The following is a 21,337-nucleotide window of genomic DNA, read 5'->3' as shown; positions in this document are numbered from 1 at the left end:
GGGTGAGTAGCTTCTCAGAGAAACATTTTGACAATTCCCACAGTCATCTAAAAGAGAGTTTGTTTTCCGTATTTTTGTGTATCACTTAAATTCTGTGATTTAATTTTCTCTTTCCTGTCTTCCTCTTCTTTACAAAAATAAGTATGAAGGGCTTAGGTTTGTTCTCATATTAGTCAAAAATAGCTTCTGCTTTGACCTGGTACATTTGTACCGAAGTTGGTCTGTAGTTCTGGTGGTTCTTCTTCTATGGATATCTGTTAGAAAAATGGTTGCTTAGAGCAAGAAGACACTCTTTCAGTGACTCTCTTGCTGTTTTATTCCTTGCATTCTTAGTTATAGAGTGATTTACAAAAAAAAAAAAAAGTCTTATCTATACTGAAAAATAGCTTTTAGTTTTCCAATGTGTTCTTAAAACCTGTGTTGCTATTTCTGCTCTTAACAGTCCATGACTAGTGTAGATTTGGGGTGATCTATCATACTCAAAGCCAAGACACAATCTCTCTGATTTCCATGATTGTTGACTGAGATATCAAGCTGTTTGTCTAGATTGTCCTTCGATTTCAGCTGAGGTGATGCAATCCATCCCTGCTATGTACAGCAATTGCCCATCCTCAGTTGCTTATGATGTACTTATTTACAGGAAAATGATATGGATGGTCTCCTGTTGCCCTTCATATCAATACTTCAGGCATCATACAAGAATTACTAAGAAAGTTGGCAAAGTGAAATGCCCCCAGGATTGTCTTTCAGTTTGACATGAGGAAGAATCTTACCAACAACCTGTTCAACGGGATTTATAAGTTAAAAGGAGGAGAAATAGAAGGAAAGAGGGATGGAGAGAGCTTTTAAATATTTTATTGACAAGTTATGTTTTAAAGTTGGTTAGTGAGCTTAGTTGTTTGTTTTTGTTTTTTTTTAAAGTAGCTATGAGTTTTCAAATTTACATATAAAATTCTTGTTAGACTTTTCTTTGACAAGAACAGACCAATCCATACTGGAAACTGGGAAATCACCTAGAGGTTACTTGTGCTATGTCTTTCCTATACATGTCCAAGGAAGGAACTGACTGTTTATGCACTTTTTGAAGTGTGCGAATTAAAATATTTTTGTTTAATATTTCTGTGTTTTGATTTGTTAAATACATTAAGATGAGAAATTTAAGCTATCTGTTTATAAATAAAAGTTGTTAAGGAACAGCAACAGGCAGAAAGCCAGTGAAATAAGTAGGATATGTTGATACTTGCTGAATCTGAAGTAATCTTTCATTTCATATGTTGAGAATTCATTGGCTCTAGTCTGTTTGGGATTTAAAATTGACTGAATTTTTTTTTCTTCAGATTGGAAGCTTAAAGTGTGTTTGAATGCCATACAGAGATGGAGTGAAACAATTATAGGGATTTTAGGTGCTGTTAATGTGTTTAGTCAGTTGGAGCAGTGGAACTTCTCAGTCAGTTTTGGAGCATGTCCCAAACTGAGCTTAGATTCCAAACTGAGAAGCATTAAAACTATCAGCTAATTCAGTATGTTAAGCAAGTGGTAAAAATGTTTAGCATTTTATCACTTATTATGTTGTTGCTGAACTTTATTGTGTTCACATGTCCACTATTGTGGTTAAGGAAAAACAATACCAAACAACTCATACTAATCAGCAACCAAGTAAAACCTTTCTTCTGTTCTATCCAATTATACGTTCAGACAATTGACTCTTTTTAAATAATGTTTTGGTTAGAAGCGCTAAGTTGTTATACGTGGAGAACATCAAGTGTGAAATCTTTTATCCAAAATAAAATATTCTCTTTTGCCTGCTCAGACATCTGTTTTGAAAGAACTAAAAATCCTTGGCCTTGGAAGTCGTTGAGTGTTGTCCAGATGAACTTTTTTCTTTGCATCCTGTTTTGTGACTTAATTGGCAATGCCTTAACAACAGAAAATAACTTTCTCATTACCTTTTTTCTTCTCCACCCTGGCTTTTTGGGCTTATTATTGGGCAAAGAATTGTAACTTTTGATTGTTGGCTGTAGTTTTGCATTCTGCTTTTCAGTAATGACCCAGTAATGATCCAGTAAACCACTTATAAAGGCTGACATCCTTCCCAGCTTCATGTTATCTGAAAACTGTATTGGAAGAAGGAATTAGCATTCAGAATCATCTTGGTAAAGGGAGAAATGAACTGGCAAAATACTAATTTAATAGGGACTCATTTGAGTTAATGTGAATGGGTGGAAATAATTAAGTATTAATGAAAATGGTGAGGGTACTGAACAGTTTTTTGAGAAGGAGATCTAGAAGTTATAGAGGCTGACCACCTGTGTATTATTTTAAGTGTGATGCCATTATGAAATGGGACAAAGCAGCCCTATACTGATGGTCAGAAAGTCCTCATTCTTTTACTCAGCAATTGTAAGGCTTCTATTAGGTACTGCATCCAGTTTTGAATACAGAATTTTAGCAAATTAGTGGGCCATTGGAAGAGTTCCAGCAAAGCCAAAAGATTTGATTAGAGGTCTACCAAACATAATTTACTTTGTAAGACAAGAGCCCCAAAAGAGTTAGGACTGATGAGTGTAAAGAAAAAAGGTGCGAAGAAAAACTTAAGGTCTTCAAGTGTGTAAAAACTACATGGAGTTACAGACCAGTCTTTTACCTGTATTTTAATGGATACAATGAGATTAAAGGACATCGTCTTTATAAAAGATTGCATGTTGCAAAGACTTTTTTGTATATATACAAGTGTCTATGGAAATGTGAAGCTCTAGAGCAGCCTGGTTTGGAAGGCTAGGGAATGTCCATAATTGGAAATATTTGTGAAAGCTTTGGATAAATGTTAGTCATGATTCACATAGATGCAATTGATCGTGCTCTAGAGGAAGAGAAAGGAATGGACTTAAGATCCTTTTCCACCTACCTTCCATATTCCCTCCATTCATGTTCTGTAGCTGTGTGCCCAGCATTTTAGGTGGCTAATGAATAAAAGAGATGACACTCAGTCTTTCTTTCCAGCCTTCAGCAGTTACCTAGCCTCAGAGCTTGGATCTGTTTTTAGCATCTTGTTTTGAATGTAATCCAATGCATAAGAAACAAAATGGGGAAGCTGAAGGAAACAACATAGATCTGATGGATCTTTTTATGCTTGTGTTAACAGAGCTGGCAGAGATACAAAATAATCCAAACTTTTGGTAGCTGAGAAGAGATAGGCTTTTATAAGAAAAGCTGTCATAGGATGTTATCCTAAATAGGAGGTATCAAGCTAGCCTAGCTACTCTGTGTGGTCAGTGCAGCAATATTTTATTTTTAATGAATTGTCTTTTGAGTCCAGCTGGTATCACTTTGTATTGTTGTCTGTGTGAAGTTGTATTTCATTCACATGCTTCTTTAAACTTGCGTGTAGTACTTCAGAAAATAGAAAAAGGCCTGAAGCAGTGGGAGACAACCAAGTATTTAGTTCTACCAGCTGAGAACACAGAAGAAAAAAAAAAAAAAAGAAAAGAAAAAAGTGTCTGCCAGCAGGAAAAAAAAACAAATCTAATTTTTAATTTTAGTAAAAACAACAAACGAAGAAGCAGACGTAATTCTGAGAATATACCTCTCCTCAGCGTCAGAAATCAGGTCCGAGCAGCTGCCTGGTCAAAGTGAAATACTATGAGAAGAAAACTTCTCCCCTATTTCTTTACTCCCACAGTGCACTTGTTTCCATTTTTAAAAAGAGGTTACAGATTTTTCACACTTCAAATAATTGAGAAATCTTATTAGCTGCTCTTTCCTCTCTCTTAATGTGAAATTACCATGTGGAAGTAAATTTAATAAGCAGCCCTGAGATGAGGTAATATGGCCTAATGTAAAGGCTGTCATTGTACTTGGCAGAACTCAGCCACTAGTGATCTTCACAGGGTCTGATGGCAGATGAAATTCTGATGTGGTGTCTCTGACTTCACTGAGAATCTACATAACCAGCATGTTATGCTTTTATTTCTTTTTCCTCTCTACAGTAAGCATTGATTAAAAAGCCCCAGAGAGATGAACTTAGATGGCTAACATTAAGTTCAGCAACAGCAAGGCACTGTCCCATGATAAGCTGTTTAATTAAACCTTACACTTTTTTAATCTGCTGTTCTATTTTTGTCTGGCTTTTGTTTCTCATCTTGTCTCTGTCTCTCCATTTTCCATGTTTCAGACATAGCCTCATTTATTTTTATCATGCCTGATTAATTCAGTTTACGTAAAGGGTTTCTTGAGAATGATGGATAAAGCATAAAAAGCCCTTGTTCAGCCTAAATTTGGATTTAGGTGGTTTGTAACTCCCTTCTTTTCAGTGCAAGACAGTCTCCTGGTTCTTCCGTGCTTCTTTCTCTTCCCTCCAGCTAGCCTGGAGAGCCTTGCCAAAGCTGTCCAACAACAGCTGTTGAGCAATGTACTTAATCCCAAACACTCCTTGCTGTCCAACTGCATTTAATCAGTGTAGAGGATGAAACTGCTTTCAGAAAGCATGTTATGGAAAGAAAACAAGCACCGAAACAAAGAGGAACGCGCTGTTTGCTGGCCATTACAGCTCTGGGGAGAAAGACTGGTTGTCATCCCAGGGGAGGTGAAGGTTGGTGCTGGTCGACTGTCCGAGATGGTAACTTGGAGGTGGGCTCAGGAGAGCACAGCACTGGTGTAGGTGCTTCAGGCAGAGAAGTCCTGTGCGGAGTTGCATCTAACAACGACAGTGTGTTTGAGAACAGTGCGGAGCTAACAAGTGCATGTGGGAAGTGTCTTGCACATTGAAGTGCGATGGATGGAGTAGTTGGTTTCAGTGCAATACTCATCAGCTAGGACCTCCAGTTCCCACACAGTCTTAATGACTTTTTTGGTACCTTGGTAGTTTCTGACATAGCTACTATCAATGTTTGTTTGCTTTTTCCTTTAGCTTAATACTTTATAAAATACTTAACAAACAAACAGTCTTAGCTGCTTTTGTTGTTTTTTTCAATCAGGAAAAGAAATAATATCTACATGAAAGCCAAAATCAGATGTTCTTTGCACTGGTGTTAAAGTATGTTTTAATCTTCTATTAAAGGAGATGAAGGGTCAGACAAGGAAGTAGAGCACCAGAGCTGTGCTCCTGTAGGTATTCAGGAGAAAATACAATGGCTAAATGGAGTTTCTGGAAAGTGTCCACTTGTTACTGTCTCGGTGCTTGGACTGACTGAGGATGTATATGGACTTGCCTGAGAAAAATTCAATCTGCATTAGCCACCTTGTGAAGTCATACTGCATCAGCTTTTTCTTGGTCCCCATCAGGCATACAGATGGTTTCAATTGTTGCTTAGTTTGTCTGAAGAAGGCTGTAATATAAATCAATACCAGAAAACGAGGGAAAGCTCTTACTTTTTCCCCTTTGGCATAGTTTTGCATGGATTAAAAACTAATATAATACAGAGAAGGGGGGGGGGAGGGAAAAGGAAGTTTTTAATGAGGGAGAAGGTAGCATGTTTTGAAGATGTAACGACCATAATTTGGGTATTAGGACTGTCTGGAGAGATGTAGTAGTAAACAATTTGATTAACTTTTAGCCTGGATCTAAACGGATGCAACCTGATTTACCATCCTTAAACACTAGATGTATAACAATTTTCGACTCTTCTTAGTCCCTGCATTTTCTTTGGGGAAACTTTGTTCCTTCCTCGTGTGCAGGCACAAGCAAGGGTAGCCATTGAGATTAGCAGGCAGAAACCATGGGAAAGCCCTGGAGTTACTACAGGCTGTCTACTAGGAGTTACATCCTGTTGTTTGTTTGAGTAAGGGAAGGTCAGAATTAGCCTTTTAGTCTTACTTGGGTTTTTGCATTTTTTTGTCATCTGTTCTAAAATGCTTGATAACCAATAGTGTTATCCTAGCAAAGTTTCTGTCTGTTGCTTTAGTTAAAGGCTTTCAGTGAAAACTAATAAATAACAGTGTAGGCTGTTACTTCCTTTTCCTAAAGCTTGTAGGATGTAGGCTGCATTTAAAAGCCTAAATGCAGTAGGCAAAAATAATGTGGTGAGAATGGTTCAATATGTTGATATAGAGACACACGCCTCTATATCAGCTAGAGCTGGAACTCTCACAGAGTGTTTGTCCACCTTTGTCCAAGTGTAAAGCATTGTGGGGTTATTGCCCTGAGTTGGAGGAATTCACTGGCTTGATCCAAGCTACTGAATTCATAGAAGGGGCATACCAGCCATGATCTAACATGAATGTTGCACTACAGCATCCTGAAGGTTTCTGACATGAAAATCTGAAGTAGCCAGGAACACTGCTGCCTCGTGTAAGGAGAAGGCATTCCCAGGCTGTTTGGTTAAGTTAGATGGGTGTTCTGGCACCGAGCAATCTTGGGAACTTTGCAAAGCTGAAATAATAATTTTCAGATCAAAGCAGCTGAAACAATCAAAGAGAGGAAACATAAGCTTAGGCAAAAAAATTATAATAAAGTGTTTTGGAGTTGGGGGGGGAAACCCTGAGCTTGCATGCTTTTAATTCCAGTTTGTGTGGTTTTATTTGGGGAATCAGCAAGAAGGCGGAAGTTACAAGTAAATGTGGGGTTTGTATCAGATAGTTAAGTATTTGAGAATCTTATGTGAAGAAGTTTATGCTGATTTTTATATTGATGTATGGAGTATCCTGAGTGATTTTGTGACCTGCATAAATGTAGAACTGTAAATGGCATGGGAAGGGGACACTAAGCTCATTTGAAAAAGATCACTTTTCTGCCTTGGGTTTGCAAGATGATAAAGCTCGTGAGTGATTGTATTTAGCAATATCTGTCTTTTTGCTGCAAATTATCAACCATAAAACATTCTGAAGTGGCTGCTACTTCAACTTCCAGGGTAAGGAGCAGTCTAGCAAGAAAAACTGCTTAAATCCTCCGCCCAACACTGTCACAAGCAGTGTATTTTGAACACAGGAAGAGACGAGCAGAGTTAAAAATCTGTACTAAAACATCAGAACTGCTTGGTTTTGAGATGATCCCTTCTTGATGTGGAAAGCCCCAGAAGCTTGCTATCTCATCCAAAACACAAATCCTGCCAGGAATCCTAAATAGGTAACGGTATGTGACGGATGGTTTGATAACGAGCGTTCATCTGGCTTCTTGTTCTTGTTTTCCCTGACAGTTGTCTGGTGGGTGCGAGCTGACGGTGGTAATCCACGACTTCACCGCCTGCAACAGTAATGAGCTGACGATCCGCCGTGGGCAGACCGTGGAGGTCCTGGAGCGACCCCATGACAAGCCTGACTGGTGTCTGGTTCGAACCACGGATCGGTCCCCAGCCGCAGAAGGCCTGGTCCCCTGCGGGTCCCTCTGCATCGCTCACTCTCGCAGTAGTATGGAGATGGAGGGGATCTTTAACCACAAAGGTAAGAAATTATGAAAAACAAGTCTCTAGTCAGCAGCATGAGTTTGGGGTAATAAGGAGAACCTCGTAAATGGGAACTTCAGTGTTCTTGCTCTGCTTTGGTTTCTAATTTTTCAGTTAGATAAAACACAATGCTTTTTGGAACCTACAGCCATGCTGTCTATTCCAAAATAAACAGCAGTTTTTTTGTGAAAATGTGGCTGAAGACACGGAAGAGATTTAGGCAAATTATGTCGTGGTAAACACAGTTACGTATCATGTTAGATCAAGCTTCGATAATAAGAAAATCTGTTCCTGTCATGCACTGAAAGTGGGGAAGAAGAAAATCTCCTGCATGTAATAACAATAGCTCGCTTAGAAACTGTGCATTAAAAAGTTGTGATAAAGTCAGGCTCAGTGATGGAAGAGGTAAATACACCCATGTGCCCTGGCACTGATTATTTGGAGTTCTGTATTTTACTTCAATGAGTTTTCCAGACAAGCAGTGACAAAATTAATTCCTTTTTCCAGCATAGCTAGATTCTGAAATCTTACTTCAGTTTTGTTTCTGAATGGAAGAATGGGCCCCTGAAGAGTGCAGTAAAAATCTGATAATTGTTTGATATTTAAGGTTTTGCTATGCTGTAGTCCATTAGCTTAGTAAACTTCCCAGGCTCACAGAGTAGGTAGTTATTGGAAAAGATGTTTGCTTGCTTCATTTGAAACCATTTGAATTTGAAGCCTTCTACCAGAAAGCAGTATGGATTTAAATAATTAAATAAATAAAAGCCAGTTCATTAGAAGGTGTTGCGGCACATGCTGTGGAAAAAGATGCATTTCAAAAAGTTTGTTATTGCAAGGAGCAAGATTAGTAAGAAAATGGTATTGGGGAAAACCTGTTTTCTGAAACACAAACTTCTGTCTTTGGAGAGTTTTTCATAAATATGCTCATATTTTTTTTTAATTATTCAGTCCATCCCAGCTAGCACGTGACAGTTTTTCTCAGTTAATACAGACCCTGTATTAATATGCTTGCTTAAAAAAGGGAGAGTTTGTATTTTTTTACATGAGGAACATGCACGGCAGGAACTTCCTGAATGTCGGGTGATAAAAACATCTGAAGGATTTAGTTGTAATACTTCTTTGAATTCTTGTATCCTGTAACCATTTGGGAAGAAAAAGTTTGCAGTTATTTTGATAACATTGAAAATGCATTTGGGTATCACTAAAATGTTTCTTCCTTGTACAAGGGGGTGAAATCATGGAAATGTTAACAGGCATTTTTTATTTTTTAAATACAGAATTGATAAATCCAGTTTCCTTTGGAGCTAGGGACTTTACCTTTGAATGCAGATAATTTTATTAAGTGAGGCAGGCTGTACTGGACAATAGATGGTATATCAAGAACACTGGGCCTGTCAGACTCCTGAGGGAGACACAGAGCTGTTTTTGTTTTTGAGAGGTTACTTTCAGTGGATGTAATATGTATTGCTTTTTTTCCTTTAGCGTTTGTTTGGGGAGAAAAGAGGGCAATGCACTGTAAAATTAATTTAGTTTCTGATTGACATATTGATTTGAAAAAGAAGAGGTTTAATTAATTTTATTGATCATGGACGTTGAAGAACAGGAGCAGGCAAATGCTAGAATCGCCATGATTTGCAGGGCTGAATGCAAGCTCAAGTGACTTCTGTTCCTGCCTCTGCCACAGGCTTCCTGTGTGATGTTATTGCATGCCATCTAAACCCCAGCTGATAAGAAGCAGCTGCTACTTGTTTATTCCCACATTACTGGGTGTCAGGCTTTAGGACTTGGATGTTTGATTTGTAAAGTTTCCCGTGCATGTGACTGAAGTCACACTGAACTGTCTTGAACATGCAGCCTATTATATAACGCTAAGTAATCTGGAGAGGCAAATAAAAAAAGCTTTAGATTGTGCACTTGAAACCGCAGGATGCTTTGGCTTTGGTCTATAACTCAGCTCTTTATTACTTGAAAGAGGTTGATAGCACTCGTTGCACAGAGGGGTTACAAAAAAAATTAACGAAAGTTGGTGGAGTGCTTTGATTATTTTTCCCCCATGTAGTGAAAAGTACCTGAGACAATCTCAGAAAGCAATTGTTCTTTCTCAAGTGCTGGATTTGATTAAAGATCTGTAAACAAGACATTGGGGAATATGCTAATCAGAAGAGTGGAAAAACAATTAGATGATGATCTCAGTTTTTAAGTATTGTTCATTGTGGGCATTGATTGAGGTATGAGTTCTTCCAAGCAACAACAAAACCCTTAACCAACAGCAACAACAACAACAAAACACCCTCATAAGAAAGAATAAGTGAGTGACTTAAATAATTCAAGGCAGACCTTCATGCACTTGGGCTAACATGTCTTAAATTTCCTAGATTTCTAGTGATTGATTCTGCAACTTCAGCCTTTTTAATACATGTTTTTGTTTGTTTATTTCTTTGTTTACAATGCAGTAAAACTTGCAGAGTATTTGAATGATTTAACAAAGGAGGATATTGCCCTCTGGAGTTTTTAGGTCTGCAAATGTATGTGATACGTCACACTGACTGAGCATCAGGTGTGAGTAATTCTATACAGTTCGTGGGTTAAGAGATGTGCAGCAGAGATGAGTCTGGCATTTGCATATGTCTGGCATCTCAAGCTGCTGTACAAGGCTCAGCGAAAGAAAGAGGTTTTACGTAATCCTAAAGCAAAAGGGGAGATGACCCACCATCAGCAAAGCGGTGGGATAGCTGCTTGAATGCTGAGTGCTTAGCTTATAAAAATGGATTAAGTGAAAAGTTTTTGCACACCTTTCAGTATAGTTTGAACACTGTAGATCTTTAGTAGTATCCTCTAACTTCAGCTGTTTCTGCGAAACAATATTCAAAGTTTTTCTGGTGCCTCATATTTCAAGTTCTACAGACTGTAAATTTTGATCTTTTCAATAGTTTTTAGCAGTGCCATCTGTTGACTAAACAAGCTGGAAAGCCATGTAATATCAGAGATGAAGTGAGCATCCAAGTTCTGAAATGGCAAACCTCTTCTAATTTACAGCTGATCCTTAAGTTGCATAAAGTCACATCTCATCACTAAGTACAAAAGTGTTGGGTTATTTAATGCCGTAAATTATCTGAAGTGAGGATCATCCAAAGTAGGGTAATACTTTCTGCTTTAATAATCTTTTGTATGTTCAGTGAAGCCTAGTTCAGACAGCTGATCTTGGTCATTCAGTTTCTGTCCACAGGCTGTTAACCACAAAAGAAAAATGTTGTTTTATTCTCATGTTAGAAGATGAGATGACAGCCCAGAAAGTGACTCTCTTCATTTGCGTACAGATCTTTGTAGATCTTATTTGTCCTCTGAGAATGTCTGTTATTTTAAACATCTAATCGGTATCAAGGGGTACAAAAAATATTTACAGTATCTTTAATCTTAAGAATTTTATAGTAGTTAATAGTATGGGGAAGGATTACATAGAAAAAAGCCTTTCTTGAGGTGGATGGATAGTCATTTACAGGGAGTTGATTGCAGATTCCAGACCTCTTGCTTGCTCTGCTGGATATCAAATCTATTTTTATAAGTTATTTGGGTCATTTAATCAATTTAATATGCATTTTTACAGATGAGCACATTTTAAAAAATCTCAATCCCTTTTATAATAGGGAAAAAGACAAACAAGTGGGTAGTGAAGAGGCTGAATAACAGTTGGTGCACTCTAAAAAAAATAAATTACTAGCTTGGGAAGAACATGTTTTTCACAAGTAATACATACGGCAACAATTTTTTTTTTCCAATGGTTCCCCACATGTTATTGGGTATGGGTGAGAAAGAATGTTCCTGTTGTTTTATTTGGTGCTTTTCTCTTCTTTTTTTTTAACAAGGTTTCTTTTCATTCTGTTGAACATTCTTTTTATATATACAGTTCTCTTTCCTTTGTTTGCAGGGCATTTATGTAGCCACAAGGCTTTGGGTAAAAAAGCAAGGGACAGAAGATTTAGTATAACAAAATTAAGCTTGTAAGTTCAGAAAAAAAATTGGCAGATATTGAAAATTGTTTGTAAATCTTTTACCTGTTTACATCAGAAAGTTCACCATCTTTTCCAACTCTGAGTACTTCTGAAATCTGAAGAATTTGTGTTAGTCCCAAATATCCCTCCTGCAGATGTCACTGTTTGGAGAGCAACAAGGAGCAACAAGCCCTTGCTCAGGAGGCATAATCGTCATTATGAGTTACACTTACGGGGGGGGGGGGGGGGGACCACATCTCACTGCCAAATGTCGTTGCGATCTGTTTGGTTCAAAACTTGGCCACAAAGGTCTTTTGACAGGTACAATGTCCGCCTGCTTTACAACTTAAAATACGAGTATCTGTACAGGTTTGCTCAGATATGAAAGGTGGTTGACACCTTAGTAAAGTGGTGTGATGTACAATGCACTGCAACAGTCTTAGATTTGTTGCATTTAAGTTTGATGTCATAAAACTGGAGTCCCTCTGTTCAGAGGATTAATTTTAGGTGAAAGGCAAAGGGGAGAGAATAAAGGTGAAACATCTCGTATGTGATGGAGAACTTTGAAAGTTACAGTTGAGAAATTGAGTGTTTCCATGTGGAGCCCAAACACTGCTAGGAGGGAAGAGGAAGTTCTAACAGCACAGCAGCAGAATTTGATCAAGTAAAATGGGAATCCAGTTTGAGCAAATGAAGATGGACTGCCTGTTTGCAGTGGGAGTAAAGGAAGAAAAAACATGGCTTAAGCAGCAATGGTTTGCTTAAAAGCAGAGGGAGGCTGCAGAAGGGGGAGATTTGCTGTTTTAAGACTGTGAGCAAGCAAAGTAGGGGCCATGAGTAAGGACAAAGATCTCTGGGCGTGTGGCTCAGAGCCAAAGCATTGCCTCTGAGAGACTGTCTGACAACCTTTGCAGCTGCAGGAAATGAAAAAGTTACAACCCAGGCCAACAGGGAAAGCAACTCGTAACAATGACTAGGTATGTTGCTTGCTCTGCTTTGTTGCCTTGGGGCCAGGGGGCAAAAGGTGCAGGCTGTAGTTTCCAGGGCACAGTACAGCGAGGGATTAGCTCCTGCTGCATAGGCAGATATGATCGCATGCAGAAAGCGATACTGAGGAATATGGTACAGCATACGAGATGCTGAATGTTAATTTAAGAATTCCATGTCTTGATGAATCAATTGTCTCCTAATAGCATTTCCAAATAGCAGGCTGCCCATCCAGATAACCAGCTGATGGAAAGCCTCAGGAGCAGCTCACAGGATACAGAGCTGGGCAGTCAGCTGGATTTCACACTCTGCTAGTCTAAATTAGCAAGAAAATATAAATGTCTTGCTGCGGTGTCAGTTCAAGATAGTTACCAGGCGAACTTGAGCTTGAAAAGGTGCAGGCACTTTATTAGCTGAAGTCCAACTTCACAATTACCAGTTGTTTTGAAAGCCTAATAAATCATAGATTTCCATGTAATCACAAATATTTTACCAAGAAGCATCGATAGCGTAATTGTTGCAAAGATAATTTGAAGGGGGGAGTTGGGACTTTTTTAAAAACATGTTCTCATGCTCTGGTCCAAGTAAATAAAATAGCTGCAGTGTAGAAGTAAAACAAGAATTCTCTATCCTGCCTTTCCCACCTCACAGTTTTCAGTTAAGTTTGCGGTGAAAACCATGTTCTGAGGATAAGTAAACTTAAGTAAAATGTCAGCAATTACCTGTGGGCTGTTCAATCATAATTGTTGCATTGAGTTTTATAGCTGTACTATTCTAATTCAGCCTTGAACAAACAGCAGAGTCCGTACGAATTGCTTCCCTGGCATTGTTCGGCCCTAAATTAGATAGCATGGGTTGTGAAGATTCACTGAATCTCACGGTTTAAATTGCTGGGAGAGTTCTCTATAAATCAAGTTTGCATTTGCTCAAAGCACTCATAGGAGTGATTTCGGCATAAATCTGCCTCTAATTTAAGAGGTATTCTACCATAACCCAGTCCAGGAAGACCTGTCCGATGTATCTGCATTCCCCATGCTGACTCTAATTGCAGGCATAAGGACGTGGTTAATTTGTCTCTGGGATTTTTGTACAGAGGTAGTGAAAGCTGTTTGCCCAGTTGAGGAGTTCGCTATTATATCTGAGCAAAAGAAGAAACATTGTAATACGGGCTGGAATGTACTTTTGGTCCCAGAGATCTGCCAAATGTATTTTCTCTTATAAATCGCAGATGGAAAGGAAATCACTGTGTAAAAAGTATCTGCTTCAGAACAGATGTATTTGCACAGCTGATCTCTGGGAGGTAGAAGGTGGATATAAAGCAGCAATTCTGATGGCTTTAGATTTCCCCAGGGAGTTATTTCACTTGCAATTAGCCTTTTTCTGACAGCAGCTTTTTTTTGCCTAACCAGGATTTTGAGGCAGACCAGAGTGCAAGCTAAAATTGTACACTGCAGCATTGCTAGTATTTTGCAATTGAGCATCCTGGAGTGTTTATTTTCCATAACTGTCTGAAGTGCAACAAATCGTTAAAAAAGCTGCTTTAGAGGTAGAAACTACTTGTTGAGGGTGCCTTTGTGCCCCGTGTTTTCTTTTGCATTAAGCAATGCTTTGGAGCTGGTGCTGGCCTGCCGAGAGCAGCCTGGAAGATTTTCCCTTCTGCAAGGAGCAGCCTGGCAGGGCAGAGGGGAAGGGCGCTGGGGTGGGAGACAGCTCCTCAGCAGGGAGGGTGCTCCGAAAGACTGGGTAATTCGACTCGATCAGTTTTTCTTCTGTCACAGAACTATGTAATGTGGCTGTCCATAAGGTCATCTGTTCCTTTTCTGGCTCTCTGGTTTTCTGGTACTTGTGCTGCTGTGGTTGGTGTTCTTAAAGTTGGTGCTGGAAAGAGTATTTGTGTTGTGTGAAGAGAGGAGAAAATGGAGGGAGGAGAAAATAGTTGGGGAGCAGGCTAGAGTGGATGTTCTTGTGCACCTTTCAGGGGGCCGTCACGTCTGATGTCTTCCCTGCCTGCAGGTGGAAGTTGGAGGATTTTGCAGCCCAGTGACTTCCTCCAATTCTGGTTTTGTGAGGAGGCAGCTGAAAGTATGCATCTTGTTGACTTCATTTCACTTCTCCTGAAATCAGAGAGTAAATTAGTCTCTGTTGCATGTGCTAAACCAGAAATGCTCATCACTTTTAATGCAGCTATATCAGAAGGGTTGGGTTGTGTTTTTTTGTTTGTTTGTTACTGTTGTTTTTTTGTTTGTTTTGTTGTTGTTTAACAGATGCTTTTTACCTCTTGTAAATTGTTGACATTGGTTTCAAATCACTACTTCATTATACAATATTTTATTACTGCTATGAGTGCACGTTTGGTGATACAGCTATTGATCAGAAGGCTGGACTAGATGAATTTGTGAGGTCCCCTTCAACCTGGGTCATCCTGTGTTAAAAGTTGGAATCGTTAGCATGGACTTGTTATGTTCAAAGTGTGGTCTCAATTCCTGGACTCCAGTTAGAGTCTGCAGGGATGTCAGAATTGCATGGGTTTTGCCCTAAAATACATTAATTTGGTGTAAGAGATGGAAACAAATAGTAAAAAATATTTATTTTAAAACTGAGTTATTCTGTTTGGGTGTGATCATAGCCTGATTAGGCATGTGTTTGTTCCTTAATGTAAGCTTGTCTCCATACATGATATGGAGATTTCTTAAACACAAAGTCAAGGTAAATCTAGTTGTGTGTGAGAACCTGCAAATATGCCAAGAGGAGGAAAGCTTCTGAGGAAGCCACCTGTAAAGAACTAGTGAGGCTGAATGGTCTTCTTTCTACAAAAACGCTTAAGGTACATGGAAGTAAATGAGGTCTTCAGTTTTAAGTTCATGTTGTTGCTCTTTTGGGAAACTGTGAGATTGCTCTCTCTTGCTGCTCCTTTTCTCGGTGAAAGAGTGATCGAGCAGAATTTTCTAAGGCACAACATAATTTAGTGGCTAAGCATGTGTAAAACTGATAAGTAAATTCAAAGTAAAACCCTCCTCCTTACAGATTTTGGGGGTTTTGTTTGGTTCTTTTCTTTAATTCCCCTGGCTCTGCTTTGAAATTATCTTCACTTGTAGTAGCACCCACCTTGTACTGGACTGTCCATTTGTTCTGATGGGACCTAAAAGCTCTTAAAAGGTGTTATGTCCCCTTATGAATAATAGGAGGGGATAATTAGAATGTTAAAGGTGGGGGATTTGTAGTGAAGACAAAGATCATAAAAGACGAGAAAGAAAATGGGGCTCATTGGTAGAAAAGTATATTAAGTGAAAGTTTTAATTAATAAATAACAGAACTGGTTGAATGAGTGGATTAATGTTTGCTTTGGGCAGTATTAAACAGAAAAACTCAATTGGTGAAAACCACCAAGTTTACTAAGCATTTGTCTTAGGATTTTTATCTATCGCTAGTCATTTGAAGGAGGATATTTATCATGGCCTGACTAGGTTGTTGATCTATCCTAGTATGTTTTGTGCTAACTTTTCACATTGTCTCAAGGGTAATAAAATATGTGTGCTCTAATTGCCGATTGATTTAGTAGAACAGGCATAGGTATGTTAATCCTTTCATCCTAACGATGTGGTAGGACTAACTGCAATTGTGCCAGAATCAGGTTGGTAAACTCAGACACAGAGGTCTGGTTACAGATCCAGAGTAACATCTAAAGAAAAAGCACTTACAATTAGGCTGTGCCCTGAAGATATGTGCAGAAGGAGATAGTACAGTTTTGTCTTAACTTCAAGCCTTTGAAGGGCATTATTACCTTTTTAAAAAGAGTTTCAGTTAAAATTAAGTATGACTGATATAAAACTTCCACCATGATGGCACACATGTCCATGAGGAGCTAGCTCAGAAAGGAGAACTGGCAATTAGAAATACTTTCTTGCACCTAAATTCTAATTACTGTGCTGAAGAGGCATTGTTGTCTCGACTGACTAGTTACTTTCTGAAATACCTGAGGTCTAGAATCAGACTGGCCATTTCATAACTACATTATCACCGTTCTGGTGAGTGGTGATGATGCAAGCTGTACAAAGTATACTCCTTTCAATTTTGTGAACTGTGTGAACGTGTTTTGTTTTTGGTTCAAACCTAACTTTTTTTTTTTTTTTTTAATGGAGGTAAAACATGTGCTGTGTAACCCAAACAAAAATGTTTATCTTTTTCAGGACTGAATTATTCTACATCTAAAATTCAGAGTGGTTAGAAAAAATGTTAATTACAGGGCAGAAATACACATTTGGGGAATTGTTTGGCAGTACCTGTTCTCTAGTGTTTCTGTGTTTTAATATCTGATAGGCAAAGTAGAATAATGAACCCCTTTGCTGCAGGCTTGTTGCTCCCTTATTCCCCTTCTCACTGTGGTAAGGCTAGGCTCCAAATATACTTAAATGCGGTTAGTAACAAAGCTCTGGTTATAACTGATAAATATGCAGCATGTGAAATCCTGATTATACATAAAGAGAGAAAATTCCCATTTCTGATTTTGTTCAGCTGTTAGATGTACTAGAGAGGACTTGTTGGAGCTTACTTCATTTTACTGAAGTATCTTTTTATATAATAAAAGTATCTGTGAAAGTATGCAAGGTGTTAGACACTAGTTCAACACTAGTGCTTGAAATCCAGATGTCCTTCAGGTGTATTCAGTGCCCAAGTGCCTGCCCTGCTACCAGAAAAAGCAAGATGTTGGTTTGTGGCTGGTACTCAGCAGAGATGAAAAGTGATGAAAGTCTTGATGAAAACTTTTTGGAACTAACAAAAATGTGTTTCTGTACACTTTGAACTTAGCAGAAGTGGAATAAGAAATGTATTTCGATCAGCAGTATTGACCAGCAGGTAGCCCAGGCAGATTGCAGAAGCAATTTCTCTGGATACCCATGTACACATGGAATTTCAGTATCAATATTTCTTATGGGGATTGTGCATCAAATATTAAAAATGTTTTTCTTTAATTTTAATGACCTAATTTGGCTACTAGACATGTTCATTTTCCTTTGGTGTGACTTAAATTCATGTTAAGTCAGGAATGTGCTTCAATATTCTGAAAATTTTGGATAAATATATTCTCATCCTTTCCTTTTATCTTTGTCTGCATGCATTTCCCGTTAAGATAATGAGCAGAGATTTATGTTAAGAAGCACCCGATTCCTGTATGTGCAGTTACAACTGGTTTGGAAAAGTGAACAACACTGTGTTGACTGGATTTTTTTTTTTCTTGCCAACAAGCTGATTCCTTTTTTTTCTTAGGAGGGGGGAAGGAAGAGAAAGGGTGTTTTAAGTATGGCTGAGGAGACTACTTCAAAAAATCCAAGTAAACAAAACAGTGAGAAGGATGCTTAAGGGTGACTTGGATATAATAAAATTAATGTCAAAATCCAGCATTTCTTCCATATGTCTCATTAGGACTGCAAGTATTTCTCGCTTGGAACGCTTTTTCTGTTTTCTCCAATGCAGAGACGAGGCATGGCATATTTCTTCTCCCCTCCCACCCTTTGCTAAGTGGTGCATGTATGTGGAGCAACATTCCTTGGACTCACCCAGAAGATTTTGTTTGAATTATCTGAAGCTGGTTTGTTGTGGTTTTGCTGACAGTGGCTGGGATCCTTCAAGCTGATTTGGCATTCTGCAGTGGTGACTGTTGAGGAGTCAGAACTTTCCCAAAGCTTTTCCAGATAAACAGAAAGCCAGGGACACTGAATGTCTCACCATTTCTCTGAAAGGCCTCTGCATTCTTGGGAGGGGTATACATACTCCAGTTCCTTGGCTACAGCACAGAACAGGCTTAAAAATTTGAGAAAGGAACGGCCTAATGAGTAAGATGAGAGAGTTTTGTATGTCATGTGCTTTTCGATATTCTTTCTTACTGCAGGCATGAGCAACAGCTAGGGCATGTTCTGCAAAGCTGGAGACAGGAAGGGCTTGTTTAGATCCTGGCCTTGCTGACTGAATAGTTGGATAAATGGTTCATTTCCCAGCAGTTTTAATTAAAGCCTGAGTACTTCAGTGTCTTGATATCAGTTGCTCTTGACACATGCCTTACCCATGATGTAGAAAGGAGAGGGATATTCATCCTCCAGCTGAAAATATCTCTTTACCATCAATCAGAAAATACTTACCCCAGGTTTACTAGCTAATGAGATAGCTTTAACTAAAAAACATAATGTTGCCTTTTTTTTTTTTAATTGAAATTGGATTGAAAGGAGTTCTTAGAAATCCCAGATCAGGGATGCTGACACAGTTCACTGCAGAGTACAATTTCTGACTGATTCAGTGCAGAGTGCTTTTGGCAGCTGGCAGCACGGGTAGGAAAGAACAGGAAACAACGTGCTGAATGTAAACGCAGAGAGCCGCTGTGAGAACGACTCCACGCCGTGCAGACCGGCAGTGTTATCTGTGAGAGCGAGGAGCAGCGAGGCTGGGTTTTGGGAACAGGATGATCTTTGTGTGTGGAGCTGAAGAAACCAGATCCTAGTGGCGCAGCTGTGCTCCAAGCCTCTAAACTGTGGGCACATTGTACGGTGAGGAAAAGGCAAAGCTAGCTGCCTTTCAGAATTGTAATCGTGGTGTGGGAACTCACCTTATGAAGGCTCAACCTCAAATTTATTTATCGATGCATTTCTGCTGGTCCGCAGTTTCTTGGTTGTGTTGAAGCATTCTGCTGTGAGATAGAGATGCTGACTTTCCAAAGATAGGGTTTGTATGCAAAGTCCGCCTGATTATTATTTTTAAAAATGGGCAATGCACAGTGTAAATAAAATTCCAGTTGGTTTGTGCAATGTTAATTTAGTGCAAGAATTTTAAGAGTTACGGATTTATGTCTAACTTCGACTCCTAGGTCTGGGTGGTCTTTGGGCCTGCACAGTTCTGGAGAAGTCCGAGTCCTTTCTCTCCCACATGCGGAAGCATGACTCAAAATTCTGAGAACAGTGCACTTCTAAATGGTGAAAAAAAATTGCCTTATAGACAACTTTGAAAAATGATTTTGAAATTGTGACGTTTAGATGCTGGCAGAACTGAATAAAAAAGAATCATGCTTCTATTAATTTCAACTAGCTTCTATAATTCTAAGATGAACGGGATTTTTTTTTCTCCCCAAGTATCTTTGTAGTACAGATTTCGAAATATGGGAATTGCTTTTTTAATTTGAATGTCTGGAATAAGAGGGGGAAGATTTCAGAGACAGGTGTAGTTTGCTTGAGAACAGAATTGTATTTTGAAGCCTTTTTCCCCCCCATTACAATCTCTGAAACTCTTTTTTCCTCACAAAAAAAAATAGGTATTAAGGAAAAAAAAATGTTGGTTCTTGTGCTTTTTTTCAAGCTCTCAACTTAAACAAGTGTTTAAAAATGAAATTTCTGTGTTTTATTAGCTTCCCTTTCTTGTTTTGCTTGTTTTACCCAAGATGGTGCAAAATGTAATGAGGCCTTAGGAGGATTAGTCTGGAATGCTGTTTATCCTTGCCTTAATGTCAGTTAAGATGTTGTTTCTCTTACCATGCAAATGTTTTAGAGAAATGCAGTCAGTTTAACTCCAGTTGTCATCTTAAACAAAAGAGATGAATGTTTCCATCCTAACATGCAAGGCTAATAGTACCCAGAAATGAAGTAGCACTTCCATCCGGGGGCTCATACCATGGCAAATGGTTTCAGACGCAGCAGGTTGCAGCTAGTACCTCTGAGACACCGAAGTTGCAGCAAGCTGAGCTGTTGACCAGCAGAGGCAGAGACTGATGAGCTGTTCCTTCTGTTCTGGGTGAGCAGGCAAAACCTACTAACTTAAATTGTTTTTTGTCGGTCTGACGTTGTCTATCAGGGAGTCCCAAGATTAACTGCAGATAGTTAATCCTATTCCCTTGCTGTCTAATAGATAGGGGCATGATGCTTCACTTACACGTGGCGTACAAGGTATGCACTACTCAATCTCCTGAGAATATACAGTGCTCTTCTAGAAACTGCTGGGCTTTTTGGTTTCTCTGTTCACTCTTTGGGACATAGCCTCTTTTTCAAAATGCTGTCTTGAAAGTAAGGGGACTGTTTTGACTGAAATAGCCATTGACAAGAAGATTTTCATCAGGACGCTTCTTTTGTCACAGATCAAAGAAAAACTGCTCACCAGTGAAGTCTTAAACTGCTAAGGGTAGGGGTCTGGAGGGCCTTTCATCAGTTATCAGCAGGATTGATAACTGTCTACTTTTTTGAAGGAAACAGTGTAAGCTGTTCAGCTGAGAAAATGCCTTTCAGCTCTGCAACAGCGAAGGTGAAAAAAGAAATAGTTAATTTTGTCTTTTAAGAAGTGCTATTTTAGATGCTGCCAAATGGCATGGGTTGTTATTTGAGTGTTTTTCTTCGTGAATCTAATTTGAGCTTGTTCTTCCATTGAGCTGACTTCTAGCAATATTTAAGCAGAGGGTAGTGGTGGGGGCAACTCTGTGCCCCTGTGCTATGCGTGTCACGCAGTCCGAGCTCTTTTGTGCCCAAGCCTCCTTTCTGCCTAAAGGTGTTCTGCACGTAGGTATTGTCTTGTCTGCTGAATTAAGGCTACCTGGCTGGTTCGTTATTACTGAGGATGAGTTCCTACAAAAAGTGTCTGAGGTGAGGAGTCGCAGAACGAGCTCTCTAGCAGACCAGGAGAGCTAAAGCAGAATAAGGCTCTGGAATACAGACAAGCTGATGGAGCTAAAGGACAAAGAGAGCTTTGTAGTAGAGCCTGAAGTAAACCACAGAAAAACATTAATAGGCTGCTTGTTTGGGCTTCAAAATACATATATTGATACAGGTCACTGCCTCAGATGGAGATTGATACTTGTGGTACATCTTTAGGTATTTCAGGCTAATCTAAGATGATAATGGTACTAAATAATGGTCCCCATGAGCTCATTAGCTATAGCTACTGTTTCAGTATATGCACTGAGATGTCTTTGAATCAATTTCTTACAGGTAGCCACAACCACGCGGCAAGCATGTTCAT

General features: G+C 39.0%; 1 protein-coding gene across 2 annotated transcripts in view; it reads left to right on the top strand.

Annotated features, from left to right (window-relative positions):
* TRIO (trio Rho guanine nucleotide exchange factor) overlaps positions 1-21,337 on the top strand; it is a 242,366-nt gene that overhangs the window by 168,713 nt on the left and 52,316 nt on the right. For both annotated transcript variants that reach the window (XM_068670984.1, XM_068670985.1), the window contains exon 34: positions 7,131-7,374. In XM_068670984.1, the coding sequence (XP_068527085.1) occupies positions 7,131-7,374 (244 nt within the window). The remainder of the gene's footprint in view (positions 1-7,130; positions 7,375-21,337) is intronic.

The sequence above is a fragment of the Anas acuta genome, chromosome 2, assembly GCF_963932015.1.
Source record: "Anas acuta chromosome 2, bAnaAcu1.1, whole genome shotgun sequence".
Taxonomy (NCBI): domain Eukaryota; kingdom Metazoa; phylum Chordata; class Aves; order Anseriformes; family Anatidae; genus Anas; species Anas acuta.
This window is presented reverse-complemented; position numbering and strand designations above follow the sequence as displayed.